Here is a 22061-nt window from a genome sequence, read left to right as displayed (position 1 = left end):
AAAAATACTCAAAAATCTAACAAAGAAATGTACTGATTCTGCTCAATGAAACTAAAAAATAACAGAAATAGAATGATGTTGTACAAGGACAATATATGAAACAACTTGGAAAGAATGAAAGACTGACAAGAACTATTTATTAAGAAAGGATGTAAAATAAATTGTATAAAATGAGGTATCAAATTGAGCTATTTAATTTTTCAGTTATTGTCAAGGCAAACAAAATGTGCAGATCACAGAAAGATGATTGCGATGATAATAATAATATGAAAAAGGGATGTATTTGCTTGATGGATCAGGCCCATTCAAACAAACCGCATTTTAGCACTGAATAAGAAGTTTGTGCCAAGTTCAGAAAACCAGAAAGATGTATCTTGGAAAGTCATGAATCCAGAATGATTTGGGTTTCATAACAAAGCAGAAACTGAACACATATTCATGGTGTGGCAGACAGGGAAAATGCTAAGGCAGTTTTTTGATGTACTAGGAGAAATACACTAAACACTGGATGGTGATTTTTCCATCTTTTTAGAACAAAATGTTGACAAAAATATTGAAATAATATATATAAGAATGTAAAAAAATAGAGAAAAGACAGAAACACCACATACTCAAGCAAGATGGAGAAAATTATTTACAACACAAGACACATTCTTGACAAACTATTTTGTTTATCTACTGGGTAGAACAATCTTCATGAGAAGAAAATACCGAATAGGCTTTTTTTGGCATAACAAACATAAATCAAGGACAAATTGCCACAGGCTTAATCAAAAAAACTCAAGCAGGAAGGCATAAATGCAATAGTATTCACAGCAACCTGCTGGAACACACTTTTATGGAAAATGGGTTAAACGTAAAAGGGCTAAAAACATCAAACTTCCAAAGTCTTCAGAGAAAGACTGAGTGGTTTTCTGAGTGGTACTCTTTAACAGGCAACCAGAAGACATTGTGCTTGAAGAGACAGTATGGATATAAGGCCTTATGCATACATGCACACCTCTTGAACAGATTCCACACTTGAGAGGTTACATTTGCTTTGCTTTATTTATCCAAGTGTTCTATGCATAAATAGGTAAAAATACCTGGATTTGGGGGAAACTGGAAATCCAGGGGAAAGCAAATGGAGGGGAAATGGAACAATTACGGAGCAGAATTGTTACAGGTCAAATAACAAGAAAACGGCATCTTTTAACACCTCCCAGCATAAGGAATTCTCATTTCTGCTTTACTATCCAGAAGAACTACACTCACTTATTTCACATCAGATATCTTTTTTTTTTAAAAAAAGGGGGGGGAACAAAGATTAAATTCCTAGAATTGGAAGGAAATGACAGAGATCTTTCCACACAGGGCACTAATCTGGATGGGGTGAAGAGAAATGGGGAGGACACTTGCACCTCTGACATGACAGCAACTCCTAAACAAGGAGAGGAAGAAAGCTCGGGAGAATACGTAAGTGTTTGTAGAGAGAGAAAATCTAGAATGGCAAGAGTAAGCGATGCACAGACATAGAGTCCTTACAGTGGAATAAATGTGAATATGAATACAGCCCATGACAAGTATAAGTGTAACAGTGGTACTGTTAGTCTGGAGACATAATGGGAGACCTACAGAACCTACTTCCATCACGGTTACGGTGTTTTACTTTGAAAGTGGAGTATGCCAGGAATATTCACACAGCTTATTATTTGGGAACTTTTGATGAGTAATGACTCACTGAAACAATTTTTCAATAGTTTTGAGTTCTTTGTCTATCTATAGACAACGCAGAATCTTCCTACCACCCATAACGATGTTCAACTGACAGCCTGTATGTGACAGGTAAAGATGGAAAGCTATTTTTTTCTCAAGATGATCAGAAAGCAGAGCTTAAGATACTGATAGTGCTGTAAATTCTGCATTGAACTGTTAAATAAAATATCTGGCAAAACAAGTTATTGATGGCGTATGTTCATTAAGAAAAAAATAACTGTCAAAAAGGGTATTAAAACAGTCTTATCTTTTCCCTTTTCTTCTCTTCCTTCTTCCTACCTTTTCCCCATTTTCTTACCTTAAAATATGTAATTCTGCCATTTTTCTTCTGCTTTCCACAGCTTAATTCAACTTCCTTGCACCAAAACTTTCTTTCAACAGCTAGTAAGACCTTTGTTATTCTGTCTTCTCTTAATGCCTTCTGTATGTCTCTTTTTCTTATGTTGTCTCCATAAAGTTATTTCTTAACTGTCCTGTTTGTAAAGTTTGATCACATTATAGAGCAAATAAGCTTCAGACACAGTAGCACTGAGCCAGTATCTCATACAGAGGCATTTGAGTGGAAGTTGAACCCGAAGTTCTAGTCCTACAAGCTGGTCAGCCTCAGACATACAACATAAGCAGATGGTCAGCTGTATTAAATCATACTCCACTATTTCAGTGTTGTTACATAATCAGGTCTAAGTCTAACAAAGAGATAATGGAGAATGAAAAAAGTAAGATTTTGAATTCCACCTAAGTGTTCGACCACATTATTTCTATGGGTTGCTTTTATGCAGCAGCTGACAGGAGCATTAGCTACTTCAAGTTACGGGAGTATCAGCTATCTCAGGATAGCTCTCACTCATTTTCTCTTCCCATTAACACCTTTGGTATTATGCTCAGATTTCAAAGCTTGGTCCCAGCATATACACAAAACCTGCATTAATCAATTAGCAAGATACGCTATTATGAGCACACAGATTTTCTAGATGAGCTTCAACCTTCAGTTTGAACAAAAAAAAAGTCTTACTGTCTTTTTTGATACAAGAAATCCCAAAATTTCATCAGAACACCCAACCCCTCAATTCATCAGTTTCTCCTCAGTAAAACATGATGAATAAAGTCTAAGATTTTGATTAATATGACAAAGCAAAATAAAAAAGCACTAAACCTTTTAAAATGCAATTATTAAAGCCAAGACAAATATTAACTATCAGACAATTACATTTGAATGGATTTTCTTTCCCTAGTAGAGAAAAGAAACCTAGTAGGGTTTCAGGGATACTTGAAACCGAATCATGTCATCATTCATCTCCATTAAAGTCTCACAAGTCTATATGCTTGTAAGTGCTGACAGAATTAGTCTTATCTGCCCCATTGTCTGATTTATTTGTAATAATTTCATGGTTTAGCACTGCAGTAAAGGGTGCCAATTAAAAAGCAAGGGGTCAATTATGTATTTCATTCATAAATCAATCAAAAACCCCTTGCATTAAGTGCAGAGCTTGAATATATCATAATTGGTGTTTCTGAGTCTTCCCCGCAACCACCCTTGACAGCAAGAACCTGACAGTATCATGGCATATTCCATCACAATGAAAACATTTAACCATTTTAGTGTTAGCCAAATCTGGATCTCTTAACAGTAAGTGTCCTGGCTGCAGCTGGGATAGAGTTAATTTTCTTCCTAGTAGCTGGTATAGTGCTGTGGTTTGGATTTAGTATGATAATAATGTTGATCACACACTGATGTTTTAGCTGTTGCTAAGTAGCGCTTACATTAGCCAAGGACTTTTCAGCTTCTCATGCCCTGCCAGCAAGACTCAACAGGTCAGGACAGCTGACCCAAACTGCCTAAAGGGGAATTCTATACCATATGATGTCATGCTCAGTATATGAATTGAGGGAGTTGGTTGGGGCACTGTGGCTCAGGTGCTGGCTGGGCATCGGTCAGCGGGTAATGAGCGATTGTATTGTGCATCACTTGCTTTGTGTATTCTTTTATCATTATTATTATAATTATTATTATTTTATCTTCCCTTGCTGTCCTGTTAAACTGTCTTTATCTCAACCCACAAGTTCTACCTTTTTTCCCAATTCTCCTGAAATATTTATTAGGAATAATAATATTTAACATGAAAGTATTTTAGTATGTTAGGCACTCACAACCAGAAACCAAGGCCTATGTCCTTGACCTAAGGAACTATTCTAGAGAGAGTATTTCTTAGAAAGCATGAAATATAAAAAAGACCTAAATGGTGCTCCACTAAGCATTGGCAACATTAATTTCTACTTTTTAATGTGCTGTATCATTGTGTCAAATGGATTCTTCAATGCTAGAAACAGCCGGGTATGCAAAGTCCTGGGAACGAACTTGGGAATGAACTGGGAATGAACTCTCAGGATCTTTTACAAGAGGATGCAAACTATCACAGCAGATATTATTCTCCAAGAGATTCTGAACCTCAGCTGAGAAATTTCCCATATTATCCTGTATGTAAAAGCACTTAAGGAAGAAACAATCTCTGTTCAGATTAAACTAAACACACCACACAATTAATTTACCATCTTTGCAACACTACCTCAATCCAGTGAAACATGGATCTTGACGTTTTTGAAAATAAAAAGCAGTTTTGAACCCAATACATAAAAATAATGGAGGGCAATTTTTCAATACAAAAGTGATATTTCATGAACATTGTGATTGCACAATCACTGTTACTGTCCAATATCTAGTTTTTAAATGTTAGTCTATTCTGAAAATATTCTGAAATATTTCTTAGAATTTAAATTCCTGAAAGATATCTTAATTTCTTCAGCTAATGTTCTTGTTATGGTTACTATCAAGAACCAGACCAGGAGATCAGCAATATTAACATATTCAAGACTCTAAAGCTATTACTAATACTAATTACTAGTGCAATACCGTATCTTGAATCGGTAAGCCACATAGCTTGTCACTAAAATTCAAGATTAAATGTTTAGAAGAGAAAGATTAATGTGCAAACATTTTATATGCTTGTAATTAAGAATGAGGTTAAGCTTCATGAACAAAACAACTTCACCCAGTGCTCATTTTGTAAACTATGACTGTACACCTTCTCAATCTTGAGGGCAGATACTCTACTCACAGAACCTGTTGTAAGTGAGCACTCCAATACATCCAGAACATCCCAACCTGAGCAAAACTGCGGACAAGTCTGGGTCCACAGGATTGTAAATTTCCAAAGGCACAGCATAAAAATTATCTGAAAGTTAGACAGTGAATTCTATTTCCTGCACTATATTTTTGCGATTATTTTACCCCAGTAGAGAACTCCTTATTTAAAGCCACAAGAAGAGCATGAAGACAGCACATGTCAGCAGTGTGCATAAATAATGCATAAAGTTTATAAACCTACAGTAAAAGTCTTCCAAAATTTATTTCTCAACTTTGTAAAAACTTACACACAAGTACCTATGTAATACCATTGAAATTCAATGTAATCTCATTGAAATTCAAATAACAGTCATCTCTCTCTTTTCATGTTCTCATACAGTAAAGTGACTAGATGTGAGCAGAGGATTTTATCTGAATTTTTATTTAGAAACTTCGTTCCTGGAATGAGATACTGCACTTAGGATACTTATAAGTACAGAACTTGAGTTTTCTGTGGATATTCTTATAGGACTTTAATTTCAACCTTTTCAAAAAAATAGAGGAAACAGAAGTAAATTGGGAAATAAAGTCTGATATATGAAAAAAAACCTGACGAGAAACTAATTCCAAAAACACACCTGTAAAAAAAATTTCCCCCTTGTATTCTTAGTTTAGAGAACCACAAAAAAGCTGACAATATACAAATTTGTGCTATCTTCTGCAATACTTCTCCCCAACTTCAAAATTACATATGTGTCATCTAGACTATGACAGGACTTAGGTGTCCACAAAAACACATGGTAACAATGTCACTTAGGTGAACTGGAAAAGACATGCAATCCAATTAAGTTTATTAAATATTTTGAATAGAATAATTACAATAAAGCAGAAATAAGGGGACATCACTATCACCATCAAAAAGAAAAACAAACAGAGTCTGCAGCATCCCAACATAGCAGGTACAGCTACTAAGCAACAGTATTCTTAAGATTCACTGACTAAGGGCCCTACAAGCTTGAGTTGTGGTTGACTGTAAGGACGAAGTAATGTATCCCAACACCAAGTACCTCCTTATGTGACTTGTTCAAAAAGAGGCACAGACTCCTTCAGAGGCAATACTCAGCAGCAGCAGCAGCAGCTGGTAGGTGCTGTTGGCAAAGAATACACTACATGCTGATGCTATTTCAGACGCTTATTTCTTTTTCCAGTGCCTTTTTCGTTGTGATTAACAGCTATGCATGTTTTAAAAAACTGGATTGCTTAGTGCTTTTATCCTTCACCTGATGCATGATTCAAAATTCCACCTGATGAAGCAGAACTGCAGGAAGGAATGTAACCTCTGTAAACATTATTTAATTGCAGAGAACAGTAATCTATTCATCAATAAATTTTGGTCAACATCATGAGATGGAAGTCAGACGCAGTTACTGTTTTGTTTAGCAGCGTAACTGCTTCTATTGCTCTACTTAGATGTTAACATCAAAGTACAATTTTTTTCCAGGACCTTTGGTGATCATAATACAAAATATTGAGACTTTCCTAAGAAGTTCTGAAAGTGCTCATCAGTAGGAGTCAAGAACCTTCAGAACTTCACAGAATCAAGTAACATGTACCTGTTATTCTTGCTTCATTAAAATAAATGTATCACATACTTAGAAACATAACAAATCCAAAGGAGGAGGCATCTATGTATTTTGAAAACAATAAAAATCATGATCAAAGCAGAACATAAAACTATTATTTGCATATAACTACACTATCAGATTTTACATAATACTAAATTCAGACTCCACAACTACACTGAAATTTAACTACCCTAAACAATGTAAAATTCAGCTGCAATTGAGATATTTTGCTTGAGTATGAGGATAAGCATTCTTTAAGAAAGTCTTGCTTACTTCTCCCTAAGAGACTGAAAACTGTTCAATTTGTTATCAGTAGCAGTTATTTTTTTCACAGTCATATTTGCATAAACATTAGTTTTAGGATCAACAAACATAACTCTATCTTTACAAACATTGATACATTACAGCAGCAAAGCTTTTGCTTGCATAAATGACATACCACTTCATCTTCAAATCCTCCAGCTAATACAAGTGAATAAGCTCCATCATTACTGCGTCCATGGATTCCACCCACATGTGGTCTGTGAACACCTGCTTCGCTCACCTGGCAACAGAAAAAAACCCCAGTTTCTAGCATTTTTTTCAAACCACTAGCCATCTACTATCAGTTTTAACAATCAACTTTCTGCTTAAAATATTGTACAGGAGTGTCTGTGTAAATTGTTACTGTAAGACTGCCATTAAAGGTGAGAATTCTATTTGTTTTTAAGGAAGAAAAGCCAAACGTAAGGACACCCCAAAAAAGGGAGGACAATGTAGGACAGTGGTGACACTGGAAGATCTAAGGGTACACTTTCCTATTTGGGAAAAATCTCCATGATTCTTTCCATAAGCAGTATTTAAGACTGTACTCACTGCTACACTTCATTTGCACAGTCATTTAGAACAAACCAAAGCAGATGGAGATCTGCCAGTTTGCTAAAATTTTACAATTCTTAACTAAGGAAGATCACAGTGACCCCTGTAAAGACAATGATGTCAGGTACTATTAAAGTAACACATGTAAAGGCGACCAACTTAGAGTAATATTATCACACTGCCTAAGGACACAGAAGAAGCAATTGCAACAACGTATGGACCATAAGCTAGCTCTCCAACCAGGACAACTCTCTTGTAATGAACGTGCAACTAAGCTGCAACCAGACCAGCTGAGAGCTGCAGCTGTACCATAAACTGGAAACATTATTAAGGTCTGCTGGAAATATCTCTCCCACAAAATTTATTAAATTGTTTCAAAGTACCAAATCATGTTTAAAAAAAAAAACACACCTTTGTGAATAAAAAAGTCTGCATATTAAATACGTATTTTCGCAGTATGTGATGACAAAAATGCTACTATTAAAATGAAGCTTCCCAGCAGAAAACCCATTAGGATCCTTCTTCCTACCTTCATTATCTTCCTTCACACCTTGACTTGGCCTGTTTTTCTCATTCTGCCTCTCCCACTCCTGAACTCGTTTGCCCAACCTACACTTTTAAGCAACTTCTGTGAAAGTTTACCTTCTTCACCTCTAGTATTGTACTTTCATAATACAATACATCAGATCAAAGGTCCAGACGGGCAAAAAAGCTGTCTCTTAACAACCGACAAGAGCTATGCACAGTATGAAAACTATAGACGGACACAATAGTACTTCCTCACACAATTTCTCAGCATCCAGCTGTCTGTGGCTTAGACTTCCTAAGCTACTTAAAACTTTTGGATCCATAGTATCCAAGAGAGAAAAGAGTTCACATTAGTATTGCTTGTCATATGAACTAATACTACTTTTGTTCATTTTGAAGTGGGCAGCTGACTTTTTTTTATGACCCCTTTTTGCATTACAAAAATATGCGTATTGGTCCCTAAACATTTTTTCATACTGTACATCATTCTGTAGCCATCTACAATACACCAAATTTTCAACATTCTTCCAGAATGAAAAATCTTACCTGTCCAATTAAAACCATTCCATCCCTTTAATCACAATAATGTATTGAGTATTAATACATTACTAACACTATATATTAATAGAATATCATTTATTAATTATAATTAAGTGATATTATAATATATCATAACAAAACATTATTAAATTGTGATTATTAATATATTATATTATTAATAATATACATTGTTAATTATTAATAGTGCCGTTCATAATAATGTATTTTATTTTCCTGTCCTTTCCTGTCACAACAATTTAACATTTGGTTTTTTTGATCACTATACTATATGAGGACAGGCTGCGAGAGTTGGGATTGTTCAGCCTGGAGAAGAGAAGGCTCTGGGGAGACCTTACTGCAGCCTTCCAGTACTTAAAGGGGGCCTATAGGAAAGATGGGGACAGACTTTTTAGCAGGGCCTGTTGCTATAGGACAAGGGGTAATGGTTTTAAACTGAAAGAGGGCAGATTCAGACTAGATATAAGGAAGAAATTTTTCACAATGAGGGTGAAGAAACATTGGCACAGGTTGCCCAGAGAGGTGATAGAGGCCCCATCCCTGGAAACCTTCCAGGTCAGGTTGGACAGGGCTCTGAGCAACCTGACGGAGCTGAAGGTGTCCCTGCTCACTGAAGGGGGTTTGGACTAGATGACCATAAAAGGTCCCTTCCAATTCAAGTTAGTGTATGATTCTACGATTAAGGTGACATATTTTCAAAATTAGCTATTGCAGGATCTCTTTCTTAAATAATAAGTAGCTGAAAGCCCATTACAAATTATATAGTTAGAACTCTTCCCACCCCATCTTTACTATGCACAACAACTTAGCCCTCTCGCCTAACTTGATCAGATATTTGCCCATTTTTCCAGACCATTTATGAGTATGCTGAATAAAAAGGCCCCACTATTGCGCTCCTCTTTCCTGCTGTATCAAACATCCTTTCATTCATTCCTCCCTCCATTCTTTCATTTCCAGGTTTTATCAATTAAATTTAGGTTTCTGGTAGGTGATTCACCCCAAAGATGAACTCTGGTAAGTAATTCATGCCAAAGATGCTCTTCAGATGCTCTCTCCAGAAGCAATACTTAGTCAATTTCCTTCTAGGGAAAAGAGAGTTTGTGTCATAAAAAACTACGCAAATCAGAAATGAAGAAACTACAGTCTCTAAATTCTCATAGATTTGCCGAGACAAACTCATTTCTCATACAAAAGACTAGTCATATGAGAAATGAAAGTGTAATTTAACTTTCTACATAGAAAACATTTAAATCTTAAAAAAAAAGTATCTAATTTGTATGCAAAATTAAATAATTATGTAGAAATGGTAATTGACTTTTGATGTCTAGTCCACACAAATATATATAAAAATTAACATTCTCTGCTTAATTTTCTGACAAAAACAGGGCTCTAATTCTGTTCCTTTTTCCTACCAGCACTAGAAAGATCTGAAAACTATTAGCTTTTGTGTTATCAGTGGAATTCCTAACAAAAAGATGAACTATATAATTAACATTATTGTTGAAGCAGTGAAAATAAAACTTGATTTTGAGTTTGCGTAAGTGATTTCAGAAACTACACTTACTTATGAGATTTTACTTAATCTGGAAGTCAACAAAAAGATAACTATTTATTTTAATTCTAACCATTTAACCATTAACTGTTAGCATTTATTTTAATGCTAACCATTCACAACAAAAGTTCTTTAAACACAGGAGATGTCAACAAAATATCCCAAAGTATCAAAATTGAATTTTCCTGTTAAGCAAGTAATTTTATATAAAATCACTGGTATGATGAATGGCATAATGTTACATTACAAATTAAATTTGCTTCATCTAAGACTTGTATTGATGGTAGTGTTGATGATGGACATCAAGGTGAGACAGGACCAAAAGAACTAGTTTCAGTTTCAACTGCTTCACTGTGATTTCTACCAATGAGACAAACTGAAAACTGTTGCTAAGCAGAAAATGTCTGCTGCTAATCATATCAGCCTTAAAACTTGCATGGCCTTGCAAATCCAGAATTCTTCACACAGTACTAGAAGACACCAACTTCAAGAGGAAAATTGCCTGCTAAGTGTTCTCTTCTACGAATTCAGTAATAAAATATCTGCTTTCTTCTCATGAGAAAGCAGGTGATTAAAAGTTCATAAAAGTAATCAGAAGAGGCTTTTGATTCTTGGCTTGCCCCTCCTCAAGCAGTTTAGAAAAACCTGTTTCTATTCTTCCAAATATGATAGAATACATTTAATTACAATCCTTTACACATGCAACAGACAAAGAAATAACTGATTTTAAAAATAAAGAAGTATCTATTTCCCCAACTAAAAACAGCAATTAAAAATCAAAGATAAAACAAAAATCAGTGCTATCATATAAGGCTGGAGGAAAAGGAAGTAAGTTTGCTGGACACTTCAAAACCACAAAAAGTCAGTACTGGCACAAAATGAAGCTTTGTTTTTTCCTCCCTGCTTTGTTTTTTCCTGCCCCTCTGAGTATTGGCGTATACTGTGCGTATATAACCAAAAAGTAAAATGGACAGGGAAAATTAACTCCCCTCCTACCCCAGATGGGATTATTTTTCTGCCTCTTTTTTTATCAATCTAATTTACCATACAGCCTAAAGAATATTTGCAACAGAAAATGAGTGCAAGAAACAACAAAGGCTGAATGGACGGCTAATTTCAGTAGGAGTACAGGGTTACACTGGTTTAAGCTGTTCATCAGCCTGAAACAAGATTTGGATATCTGTTATATATGACCAAAAAAACCAACAGGGAATCAATTTACAGTGCTATCACCTAATGTTTTAAAAATCTACAGTCTACACCTCATAAGTGGGATAATCAGTTCATGTGAAGTACACTTCAGAAAATACTTGACTCTATTCACTAAGTATCCCATTTAGAGTTTTAACATGTGAAATTTGTTTATCCTAATGACAACAGAATTCTTAAGCTGTATTGTAAAATCAGTTTACTTCAACCTTCACTACTATGAACATCACTTCCAGGAGTAGAATCTTCATGTATTTGCCTTGTTTAGTCCTGGTGAAAATGGCAATTGTCAACCTAAAATTATTTTAGTGCCCAACCCATTCAACCAATCTTACTTACTTCAACTACAACTAATTCTGACACAACATACCTGAACTCTGAATTTCCAGGTTGTCCCAACAGGAACACCAGGTATAGGTCCATAATGATTTGAAGGAACAATGGTACATTCCTTAGTTCGACCAACACAGGCCATGCCCTAAAAATATATCAGACAAAATGTATTAGTATTATAATATTGCAGACTATTTGCAAATTCAATGCAGATATCACAAAATCTGATCATTATTACAAATACATACTTTACAATATGTTAACAATTGTTAAAAGGAATGTTAATTAAGTAATATGTGTTTATGGGTTTGGGGGAGGGATCAGGGGTTGTGGTTTTTTGTTTTTACACCTAGTCACCTTAATAATTCTTCAACTGCCAGTAGATAGTGGGCAGGATTAAACATTGTCTTATTGTCTGTACAACCCAGTACTGAATTTTGTGTAGTGCATATATATGTAGAATTATAGATGTAGCACATACATGAACAATCAGAGTAACAGCTATTTCTAGAATACACTCTACCTTGCCCCAGTCTCTCTGGCTTTCAGTACTGGCAGATGGCATCTTTGCTTTCTTTTTACTCTGTTTGAGCTTTTCTCCAGCCTTTACAACTTCATTAGAATCATTTTTGCAGGAAGGACAATACCTAAAAAAAGGTTTTAGTAAATTCTCAATTACTTCATAATAATGGCAATGCATTTCTTGTAGCCAAAATAGTGTCAATTTTTTTATCTTGACTGAATATTTCAAGCTAGCAAACATATACCAGTCTTAAGCAGCTGACGCCTGTGGCTTAAAAAATGAACCCAACATGAATACTGTCAACTTTTTTAAAAGGGCATTTCAGTATCTTTGAAGGTAGAGTGCTAGAGGCAAAACATTTAACTATTCTTTCTCACATGGTATGTCTCCTGTATTGTCTCTTCATTCTGTCCTCTTTTATTCAGATCATGTAAGGAGAAGATAGCTGAGATGAGAGGACACTGCTAAGCAGTACTCATGGTTTGTTTCTACATCCTGCCCACTCCACCCTTATTTTTTGATTCTAGTGCAATAAATTTCACTGCAGACAGCTAAATATCCGAGCCAAGGTATCATGTAATGTGCATAGACACACACACATGCACACACACTCACTCACTCTCTCACTCCACGACACTGAAGCCACTTAAGAATAGAGCACTTGAGAGTCATTCCAGGTAACACAATGCCATCCTGGTAGGAAAGTAGGAGATATTAGTATGCAGTACCTACAGCAGAGAGAGCAAGGGAGTACATCAGTCCTTTCGCTGCTTCTAATAACATTTTTATCCCACTCTAGGGATGCCAATGCAAAGGCTATTGTCCATGTTTCTGGCTCCCATGGGCTGGATTTGGTGCATACGCCACTACTGGAGGAAGCCTGATCTACAGTAACATTGACAACCTAGTTTAGATAACTACCACTAGCACTGCTACTACTACCACTGTTTCGTATTCATTAATTAACTTTTGTATGTGGATATGAATAGAAGAATTAATGATTAATGTCCACAGGAACAGATTTCACTATGTCAATAAAGGTGCTGAACCATTAAGACAATGCAGCTATCTAGATAAAAAGAAATTAAAAATAATACAAGATGTTGAAATTGTCTAACACTAAGACATTGAATGATATTACAGTTGTTTAAAAAAAAACAGTATGCAATGACTGATTAAAAGAAGGAACACGACACAATGCAAATTCACACAGTGAATTAACTACGGCATTCCCTGCTTCTTATTAGGGTAACCATATTACCTTAATATTTTTTAAACTGAGTTTTGTATGGAATATTAAATACTGTTTCGCACACAGAGTGGTTTAATCTCCGCAAGAGAAATTTATCATCCTTTCCCAAATTGCACGCTTAGCCCCTGCAGAGTTTGCCAAATTTTACACTATAAAAATACTAAATGCAAAGTTTTTCCGTCAAGAAGTTAAGGATCAGACAGCCATGACTTTTTGCTAGAATGCAAGAAGAAGGGAGAACATAGACCTCCTCTTTGGTAGGCAACATAGCTTTGCCCAGTGCAACCACATTCCTTCTACACACGACCAAGCATTAAGACTGCACAGGGCTGGCACCACTAAGTATCCCAAAATTAACTGTCACAAGTCAGCTCCATAACAGTACCTCTCCCACACAGTGATTTCACCCACAGATGCAGCTATCTACTTAGAGTAATAAATCTTAAGACTTACATTGTTACAGAGCAATCAAAAACAAGTTAAAAAGCTTGACAGCCATTTTTCAAGACATTTTAATTACATGAATTAAGCTTCTACTACTTGCGGAAATTTGTAATTTTTTGGACAGAAATGTAAGCAGAAAGGTCTAAAACTGCATTTAACATATGACCTGAGGGCCTATAAAGACCATATTGTCAGTCAATTTAATTCTTGTGTGGTAGCCTCAGGAGCACTGAATATTCTTTATGGAGGAAAACAGTCCAGGGGACCTACGCAGCACTGTTAACAGTGATATTAACGGAACAGTGTAAGGAGAGCTGAGCAGTAATGTCTACACTTTGAAAAAAATTCTATTCTTCAAATTTTCTCCATAGCCATCTGAAATACAATGAGAATAACTCATAAGAATGTTTCATAAGAAGCTTTTGAAAAAGAATGGGTGCCAGTGAAGACTAGAACACTAATACCTAACCTGAAAAATCATTTGGAGCACTCAGCAGGCCAAGATAATCTTAGCACACTAGCTAAATGACAGCTGGTGCAATTTCAATATCAGTATCCTGATGTGCCTATCAAACCTTTTGTGTATTTGAGGATGTAGAATAAAATAGAATAAATTGTTTTCAGGGTAGAACAAAGGATTTGTGGGTTTTGTGGCAGGGGGTCACTGGCTTGAAGTGCATATAAATTCTTTATGAGATACTTTCCTGTGACTAATTCCAGAAAATAGATGGACTTTACTGGTGCTGGAGTTGGGATTTGAGCCTGTTCTGAGTAAGAAGCAACTGAAGTATGGCAGGACTGAACAGATGTGTACTTCCAGAGAGACAGTCTCATTGAATATTCTGAATGAAGGAAGCCAAAAAAGAACTTCTCAGATGCTATATCCAAAGGTCAGGTGCAATCAGGTGATGAGAGCGGTTTCCAACACGTGACATCAACTTACTTATGTTGACAAATAGTAAGGAAGCAAGAAGATGTCATGCACAGAAGACCAGACTGCCTTGACAGTAGAAAATTTGAGGATAGTTCAGACTAACATGCTATGTAATAAACACTGCTGAATAAACACTGCAATAATTTTGCATATGCAAGAAGTGGAAGGCACATAAGCACTATTCAAATAAATGTTATTTTTAGTTCCAATGACCCATAGATATTTCTAGTAGGTACTGAAAATATTTCTTAGTGTTTCAAGCCAGCAGTTCCTCCAAAAATAATGAATACCACTTTTTCAATTCATAAATTTCATGGGAAAAAGCTCAGCTTCCAATGACAGTATCCCTGTTGGCCAAAGGTACACATTGAAAAACACCTACCAATGTTAATGGTCTTGATCGCTAAATCACACGTTGGCATAAACACAGAAGGAGGTCAGAAAAAAACACCAGAAAACATGCAGACTACTAGGCACTGCCCAATAAAAAAGTCTACTATGGCATCCACTATGGTACAGGAGATTGAGCTATTTATTTCCAGAAAATGTTAAAACTTCCAAAGCACTTACACAGATTTTTACATAAAATTTAATCAGAAGGTCCAAAGAGATTCCATAAAATGTACCCATAGACATCTTAGACATTTATTGATGTCTATGTAATGGAAAAATTCATTAGAATAAAGTTCTATTTATTACTCCTTTATAAAGGACAGGCAGATGATAAAATATGAACAGTGTAAATTGTAAATAGCTAATAAAGACAAAAAATTATACAGAGCCCAAGATAACTTAATGGGCTGCTAATGGGTCCATGCAGATTCACTTCAAAATACAATTATCTTGATTTAACAATGCCAGTTAGCTTGGTTTTCCTGCTGGCAGAGCCAGGGACAGTAGAAATGAAGAGTAGCAAGATGGTGGCCCTCCCACAGCAGGAGAAATGAATGGAGTAGAGGCAACGAGAAGATACAGGAAGGGCACAGGGGCAGCAACAGGGACAGAGGATGAAGTGAAAGAGAAGGGTGAGCGTAAGAGAACTCTTCAAGCAATGAAGCTTGAATGAAATTAAAAGGCTGGGGAACAAGCACTGTTGATAAAAACAATCAGATCAGAAAATGTCACAGAAGATCATAGTGATCATAATGAATAAAATGAACATACCAGTTTTGAATTAAAGCTTACTACTAATCCTTTGTGAATGATTTAAAAGAATTACCTTGACAGAAAACATAAGGTTTATATTAAGTAGATAGATGAAAAACACAGCAGGATTTAAAAAATTCTTCAGCACTGTCTCTCATGAAGTGCAGGTAACAAAAAGGTACCATGTATAGAATGGCAATATAGGTAAGTAAATCATCCTTGTATATTTACCAGTCCTCATCTTCTGGTATCTTGCTTAAGGGAGGGTTCAGGCAGTATATATGATAAGCCATATTACATTCATCACACAGGAGTTGCATGTGAGCATCCTGTTTTCCACCACACAAATAACATGAACAAAACCGGCACTCCTTATCTGGATCAGCCCTACAGTGCTTGCATTCAGGGCCACTTTTTCCTGTCAAAAACAAAGAAAAAGTCAAATGCCATGTATCATAGAAAAATGCATTACTGTATCTACAGGAAAAAAATATTTCTGCACATGAACACTGCCCTCTTAAAAATGCTTTTTTTTTACAATGAGGTATTTGACTGTCTAGGTTAATGGGATTTCTTCTGCTGCATAAACAAGCAGTAAAGAAAATTACTTATCAGCAGCTTCTCTTATTTTCTCCCCTCCTGTTCCCAACGTGCCACCAGCACAATCTCTAGCTGGATTTTTCTTTAATACAACCATGAAGAAATTCCAGTTAAGTAACTGGTAACAGTCAAATGAAGATGAAACTACAATTTGGAACATCTCTCTCCCTTAAATTAAATTTACAGTTGGATAGAAGAATTAGTAGTCTGAGACCACAGACAACCCCAAATTACCAGTTGTTTCACAGAAACGGTTTAGTTTACACACAAAGAAACACTAAGTTGCTGTTTCAGCTCACTTGGAAATTTGGACCCATGAACCCCACTATGAAACAAAACCATTGGCATTGGTTCCTCAATCAGGGGAAAATGCTTTTACACAAGAGAAAAACACTTAGTAGCCTAAACTAGATATGAAAGAGGAGACGGAAGAAACATTGAATATTTGTAGCAGAGTTAACACTTACAGGAGAAATGTTTGAAACAAATAGAAGGTCCAGAGAAATGCGAGAAGAATTCAGAACAGAACTTGATCACAGCCAAAAAAATTCCAAGATTAAAATTTTTAAAAAATGTATTTATAGGTTCTGTGCAAAACTCATCTAGAAATGCCAAGTAAGTGAATTTGAGCTTCAACTAGTCTAATACAATAATAGAGTACTTCCAAACTTCTGTGGAATTAGTATTTTATTTGAAAGAAGTAATTGGCTTTGAATCAGAAGACAAGGAAGACTAGAGAGACTATCTCAGAGTTCGGAGTTGGAAGTAGGAAGCTGAAGAATCTAGCCATCTGAGAGAATAGAACATTTTTCTTAAAGTTTAGAATGGGCCAGAAAATGTTCTTTTGAGTACCATTCTGGAAGAAAAAATAACCACAGGTTACAGAAGTTCAGAAATTTCTGCAGCTGGAATACCAACACTTGGGATAAACTTTTTGTAAGTCCAAGGAAAACTATCTGAGGAACTTCTGAACTGTTTGACAATGTCTACTTAAAAGGCCAATTGGCCTAGGACAGTGTGATAAGGGCAGACAAACTTATCCTGTCATAAACTTTGCCAAAAATACCCAAAAGTCATCAGTCGCACAAAAAATAACATATTCATTTTCTGGGACAAAACCTTACTGAATATATCCATGATGTCACAATCAAGTTCATTAATAAGGAATTTGAAGAGCAGCTTCACTACAAAAATGAAAACAAACAACTCCTCCAAGCCCCCCTACAGCTGTTCAGAAGCAGCATGCACATCAGATTCTTCCAGAGGTGCTAAGCAGAAAGAATATTAGACAAAAAAAAAAAAACAGGCACAATCAACAAATCATAATTTTAAGAAAACACTGCCTGTTCTCATGCAAGATTTAACCCACAGAATTTTTTTTATACTAAAGGACTGCTGCCTTTCTGATACATTTTTAGGGGAGACTAGAATTTGTCAAACCCCAAACATGGAGAATTACCTCAGGTTTCTCTGACTAGCATGAGAGAACAATATTCAAGGAGAAGCTTCCATCTTCTCTCAGCTTTATTTTTCTTCACCATGAGTCATTGTCTAAGTTGCTGCCCTCAGAAACTGTATAGCTTATCAGATCCTTTTAAGTTACTTTGCTTGGACAACAAAAGCAATCAAAGTAAATATTTGTTAGGAGGTGATTCTTGACGAGAAAGATGAGGTAGATCCCTGATGTTTCCAGAGGAGTTCTTGATACTTTTATGTTTTTCCTAAGCGTACTGAGAGGGAAAGGAATGACTAAGGGTTTGCAGAAATCCCAGTCCCTTCCTGCTGAGGAAATACTTGCTCTCCCAACTGAATAGACTTTACAGAAAATTTGATCCACATGGATAATGTATCAGTGTAAAATATCTGTGGAGAAAAACTCCTGACTGCAAGTCTTATAAGAAGGAGGGGCTGGAATGCCAAGTGTTGTATTATATCTGCATTCTTTCTGGAGCACCTTGAAGAATACTTGTAAAAGGTTGAGGTAACCAGACTTAGGGAGGGAAGGGGATGGAGTTTTGAGTGTCAAAGAAGAGTCATGGGCTGCTGATGTACTAGGAACCAACAGAGAAACACCTGTGAAATGCCCCAAACCACACAGGGCTTTTTCCTGTAAAAAGATGACACAGTTGGTAGCTCAACTGAAATGTCTCTACACCGATGCATGTGGCATCAGTGCAACAAGCAGGAGGAATTGGAAGCAACTGTGCAGCTGGAAACCTATGATCTAATCACCATCACTGAAATTTGGCTGGACAAATCACATGACTGAAGCACTGCAATCGATGGCTATACACTGTACAGAAGGGACACGCAAGGAAGGAGGGGCAGGTGATGTGCCCTCTATGGATTGATTGCACAAAGCTCTTTTTGCAAAAAGAGCAATAAACAGGTTGAGAGCTTGTGGGTGAAAATTAGAGGCCAAGCCAACAAAGGAAAACTCATGGTTGATGTTTATTAGTGGCGACCCAGTCGATGGGAGACTGTTCACAAAGTGCTCTTACGTCAACTGCAGGAAGCATCACGCTTGCAGGCTCTGAAGGGGGATTTGAGTCACCCTGACATCTGCTGGAAAACCAGCATAGCAAGCTGTAAGCAGTCCAGGAGACTCTTGGAGAGCACCGAGGATAGTTTCTTTGTCCAGGTGACAGACAGCCCAACCAGAGAAGCATTACCAGACCTGTTGCTTACCAACATAGATGAACAATGAATGTTGTCTACCTGTACTTTAGTAAAGCCTTTGACAGCATCTCCCACAGCATTCTCCTGGAGAAAATGGCAGCTCGTGGCTTAGACAGGTTTACTCTTTGCTGAGTAAAGAACTGGCTGGATGGCTGAGTCCAGAGAGTTGTGGTGAGTGGAGTTAAATCCAGTTGGCGGGCAGTGACAAGTGGTGTTCCCCAGGGCTCGGTTCTGGGGCCGGTCTTATTCAATAACTTTATAAGTGATCTGGATGAGGGGATCGAGTGCTCCCTCAGTAAGTTTGCAGATGACACCAAGTTGGGTGGGAGTGTTGATCTGCTGGAGGGCAGGAAGGCTCTGCAGAGGGATCTGGACAGGCTGGATCGATGGGCAGAGGTCAACTGTATGAGGTTTAATAAGGCCAAGTTCCGGGTCCTGCACTTGGGTCACAACAACCCCATGCAGCGCTACGGCCTTGGGGAGGAGTGGCTGGAGAGCTGCCCGGCGGAAAGAGACCTGGGGGTGCTGGTTGACGGCCGGCTAAATATGAGCCGGCAGTGTGCCCAGGTGGCCAAGAAGGCCAACAGCGTCCTGGCCTGTATCAGAAATAGTGTGGCCAGCAGGAGTCGGGCAGTGATTGTGCCCCTGTACTCGGCACTGGTGAGGTTGCATTTCGAATCCTGTGTTCAGTTTTGGGCCCCTCACTACAAGAAGGATGCTGAGGTGCTCGAGTGTGTCCACAGAAGGGCAATGAAACTGGTGAGGGGTCTGGAGAACAAGTCTTATGAGGGAACTGGGGTTGTTTAGTCTGGAGAGGAGGAGGCTGAGGGGAGACCTCATCAATCTCTACAGCTACCTGAAAGGAGGTTGTGGCAACGTGGGTGTTGGTCTCTTCTCCCAAGTAACCCGCAATAGGACGAGAGGAAATGGCCTCAAGTTGCACCATTGGAGGTTTAGACTGGCTATTAGGAAAAATTTCTTTACTGAGAGAGCAGTCAAACTCTGGAATAGGCTGCCCAAAGGAGGTGGTGGAGTCACCATCTCTGGAAGTATTCAAAAAACATGTGGCAGTGGCATTTCAGGACACGGTTTAGTGGGCATGGTGGTGTTGGGTTGGTGGTTGGACTTGATGATCTTAAAGGTCTTTTCCAACCTTAATGTTTCTGTGAACTAATTGGAGAGGTCAAAATCAGTGGCAGCCTGGGCTGCAGTGATCATGGTCTGGTGGAATTCACAATCTCGAGTGATATGGGCCAAACAATGATTAAAGACAGGACTCTGAATTTTAGGAGACTGAACTTCTAGTTGTTTGAGGAATTAATGGATGGGACCCCCTGGGAAAATGCACATAAAGGGATAAAGGAGCAGAACAGAGCTGGCAGCTCTTTAAGGACATTTTTTTCAGAGCACAAGAGCTCTCGATTCCCATGTGTAAGCAATAAAACAAGGAGGGCAAGAGACCAGCATGGCCGAGTAAGGACCTCTTGGTCAAACTGAAGCACAAGAAGAAAATGCACAGGCAGTGGAACCAGGGACATCTATATTGGGAAGAATAGATTGCCCAGATGTGTAAGGACAGGATTGGGAAAGCTAAGGCACAGTTGGAGCTGAATTTGGCAAGGGATGCAAAGAATAATAAGGTCTTCTACAGGTATGTTGGCCAGAAAAGGAAGATAAAGAAAATGTACATGCCCTCCCCGCCCCCATCCCCCTGTCTGACCCCATAAATGAGACCAGAGAACTAGTAACACCTGACATGGAGAAGGCTGAGGTAGACAGCAATTTTTTTGCCTCATTTTTCACTAGTAACCACTCTTCCCACATCTCTCAAGTCCCTGAACTTCAAGGCAGGGACTAGGGGAATGAAGTTCCTCCCACTGTAAGAGAAGATTGGGTTTGAGATCATCTGTGGAACCTGAACATACACAAATCCATGGGACGCAATGAGATGCATCCTAGGGTCCTGAAGGAATTGGCTGATGTAGTTGCTAAGCCACTCTCCACCATACCTGAAAAGTCATGGCAGTCAGGGAAAGTCCACAGTGATTGAGGGAAAATTACTATTGCACCCTTTTTAAAAAAGGATAAAAAGGAAGACCCTAGGAATTATTGACCAGTCAGCCTCACCTCAGTGCCCAGAAAGATCATAGAACAGAGACTCCTGGAAGACATCCCTAAGCATATGGAAGACAGGGACGTGATTCAAGACATTCAAGCCAACATGGCTTCTCCAAGGGTAAATCATGCCTGACTGATCTAGTGACCTACAATGGACTGGCTGCCTCAGTGAACGAGGGAAGAACTATGGTTGTCATTTAACTGGACTTCTGTAAGACCTTTGATTTGGTCCCTCACAACATCCTTTCTGCTAAATTGGAGAGATACAGGTTTGATGGATGGACTATTAGATAGACAAGGACTTGGCTGGATGGTCCGCATCCAATGGCTCAATGTCCAAGTAGAAACCAGTAACGAGCAGTGTCCCTCAAGGGTCCATACTGGGACCAATACTATTTAATACCTTCATCAATGACGTAACAGGATTGAGTGCACCCTCAACAAGTTTGTGGATAACAAAGCTGAGTGGTGCAGTTGATACGCTAGAGGGAAAGGATGTCATCCAGAGAGACCCTGACTGGCTTGAGGAGTGGGCCTATGCGAACCTCATGAAGTTCTACAAAGCCAAGTGCAAGGTCCTGCACAGGACAATCAATATCAGTAGAGACTGGGGGATGAATGGATTGAGAGCAGCCCTGCTGAGAAGGACTTGGGGATATTGGTGGATGAAAAATTGGATATGAGCCAGCAATGTGCACTTGGAGGTCAGAAAGCCAGTCACATTCTGGGCTGCATAATAAGCTGCATGGCCAGGAACTCGAGGGAGGAGATTCTGCCCCTCTACTCTGTTCTTGTGAGATCCCACCTCTAGTACTGTGTCCATCTC

The 22061-nt window shown here is 37.9% G+C and overlaps 1 protein-coding gene across 2 annotated transcripts in view; it reads right to left on the bottom strand.

The window, feature by feature from the left end:
• UHRF2 (ubiquitin like with PHD and ring finger domains 2) overlaps positions 1 to 22061 on the bottom strand; it is a gene marked incomplete at its 5' end in the record, with an annotated part of 97823 nt that overhangs the window by 9319 nt on the left and 66443 nt on the right. For both annotated transcript variants that reach the window (XM_082013478.1, XM_082013479.1), the window contains 4 exons: positions 6941 to 7045; positions 11577 to 11684; positions 12063 to 12186; positions 16070 to 16256. In XM_082013478.1, the coding sequence (XP_081869604.1) occupies positions 6941 to 7045; positions 11577 to 11684; positions 12063 to 12186; positions 16070 to 16256 (524 nt within the window). The remainder of the gene's footprint in view (positions 1 to 6940; positions 7046 to 11576; positions 11685 to 12062; positions 12187 to 16069; positions 16257 to 22061) is intronic.

The sequence above is a fragment of the Phaethon aethereus genome (assembly GCF_964289735.1).
Source record: "Phaethon aethereus genome assembly, chromosome: Z".
NCBI classification, from domain to species: domain Eukaryota; kingdom Metazoa; phylum Chordata; class Aves; order Phaethontiformes; family Phaethontidae; genus Phaethon; species Phaethon aethereus.
The sequence above is the reverse complement of the archived record's forward strand: the minus strand, read 5'-3'. Positions and strand labels throughout refer to the sequence as shown.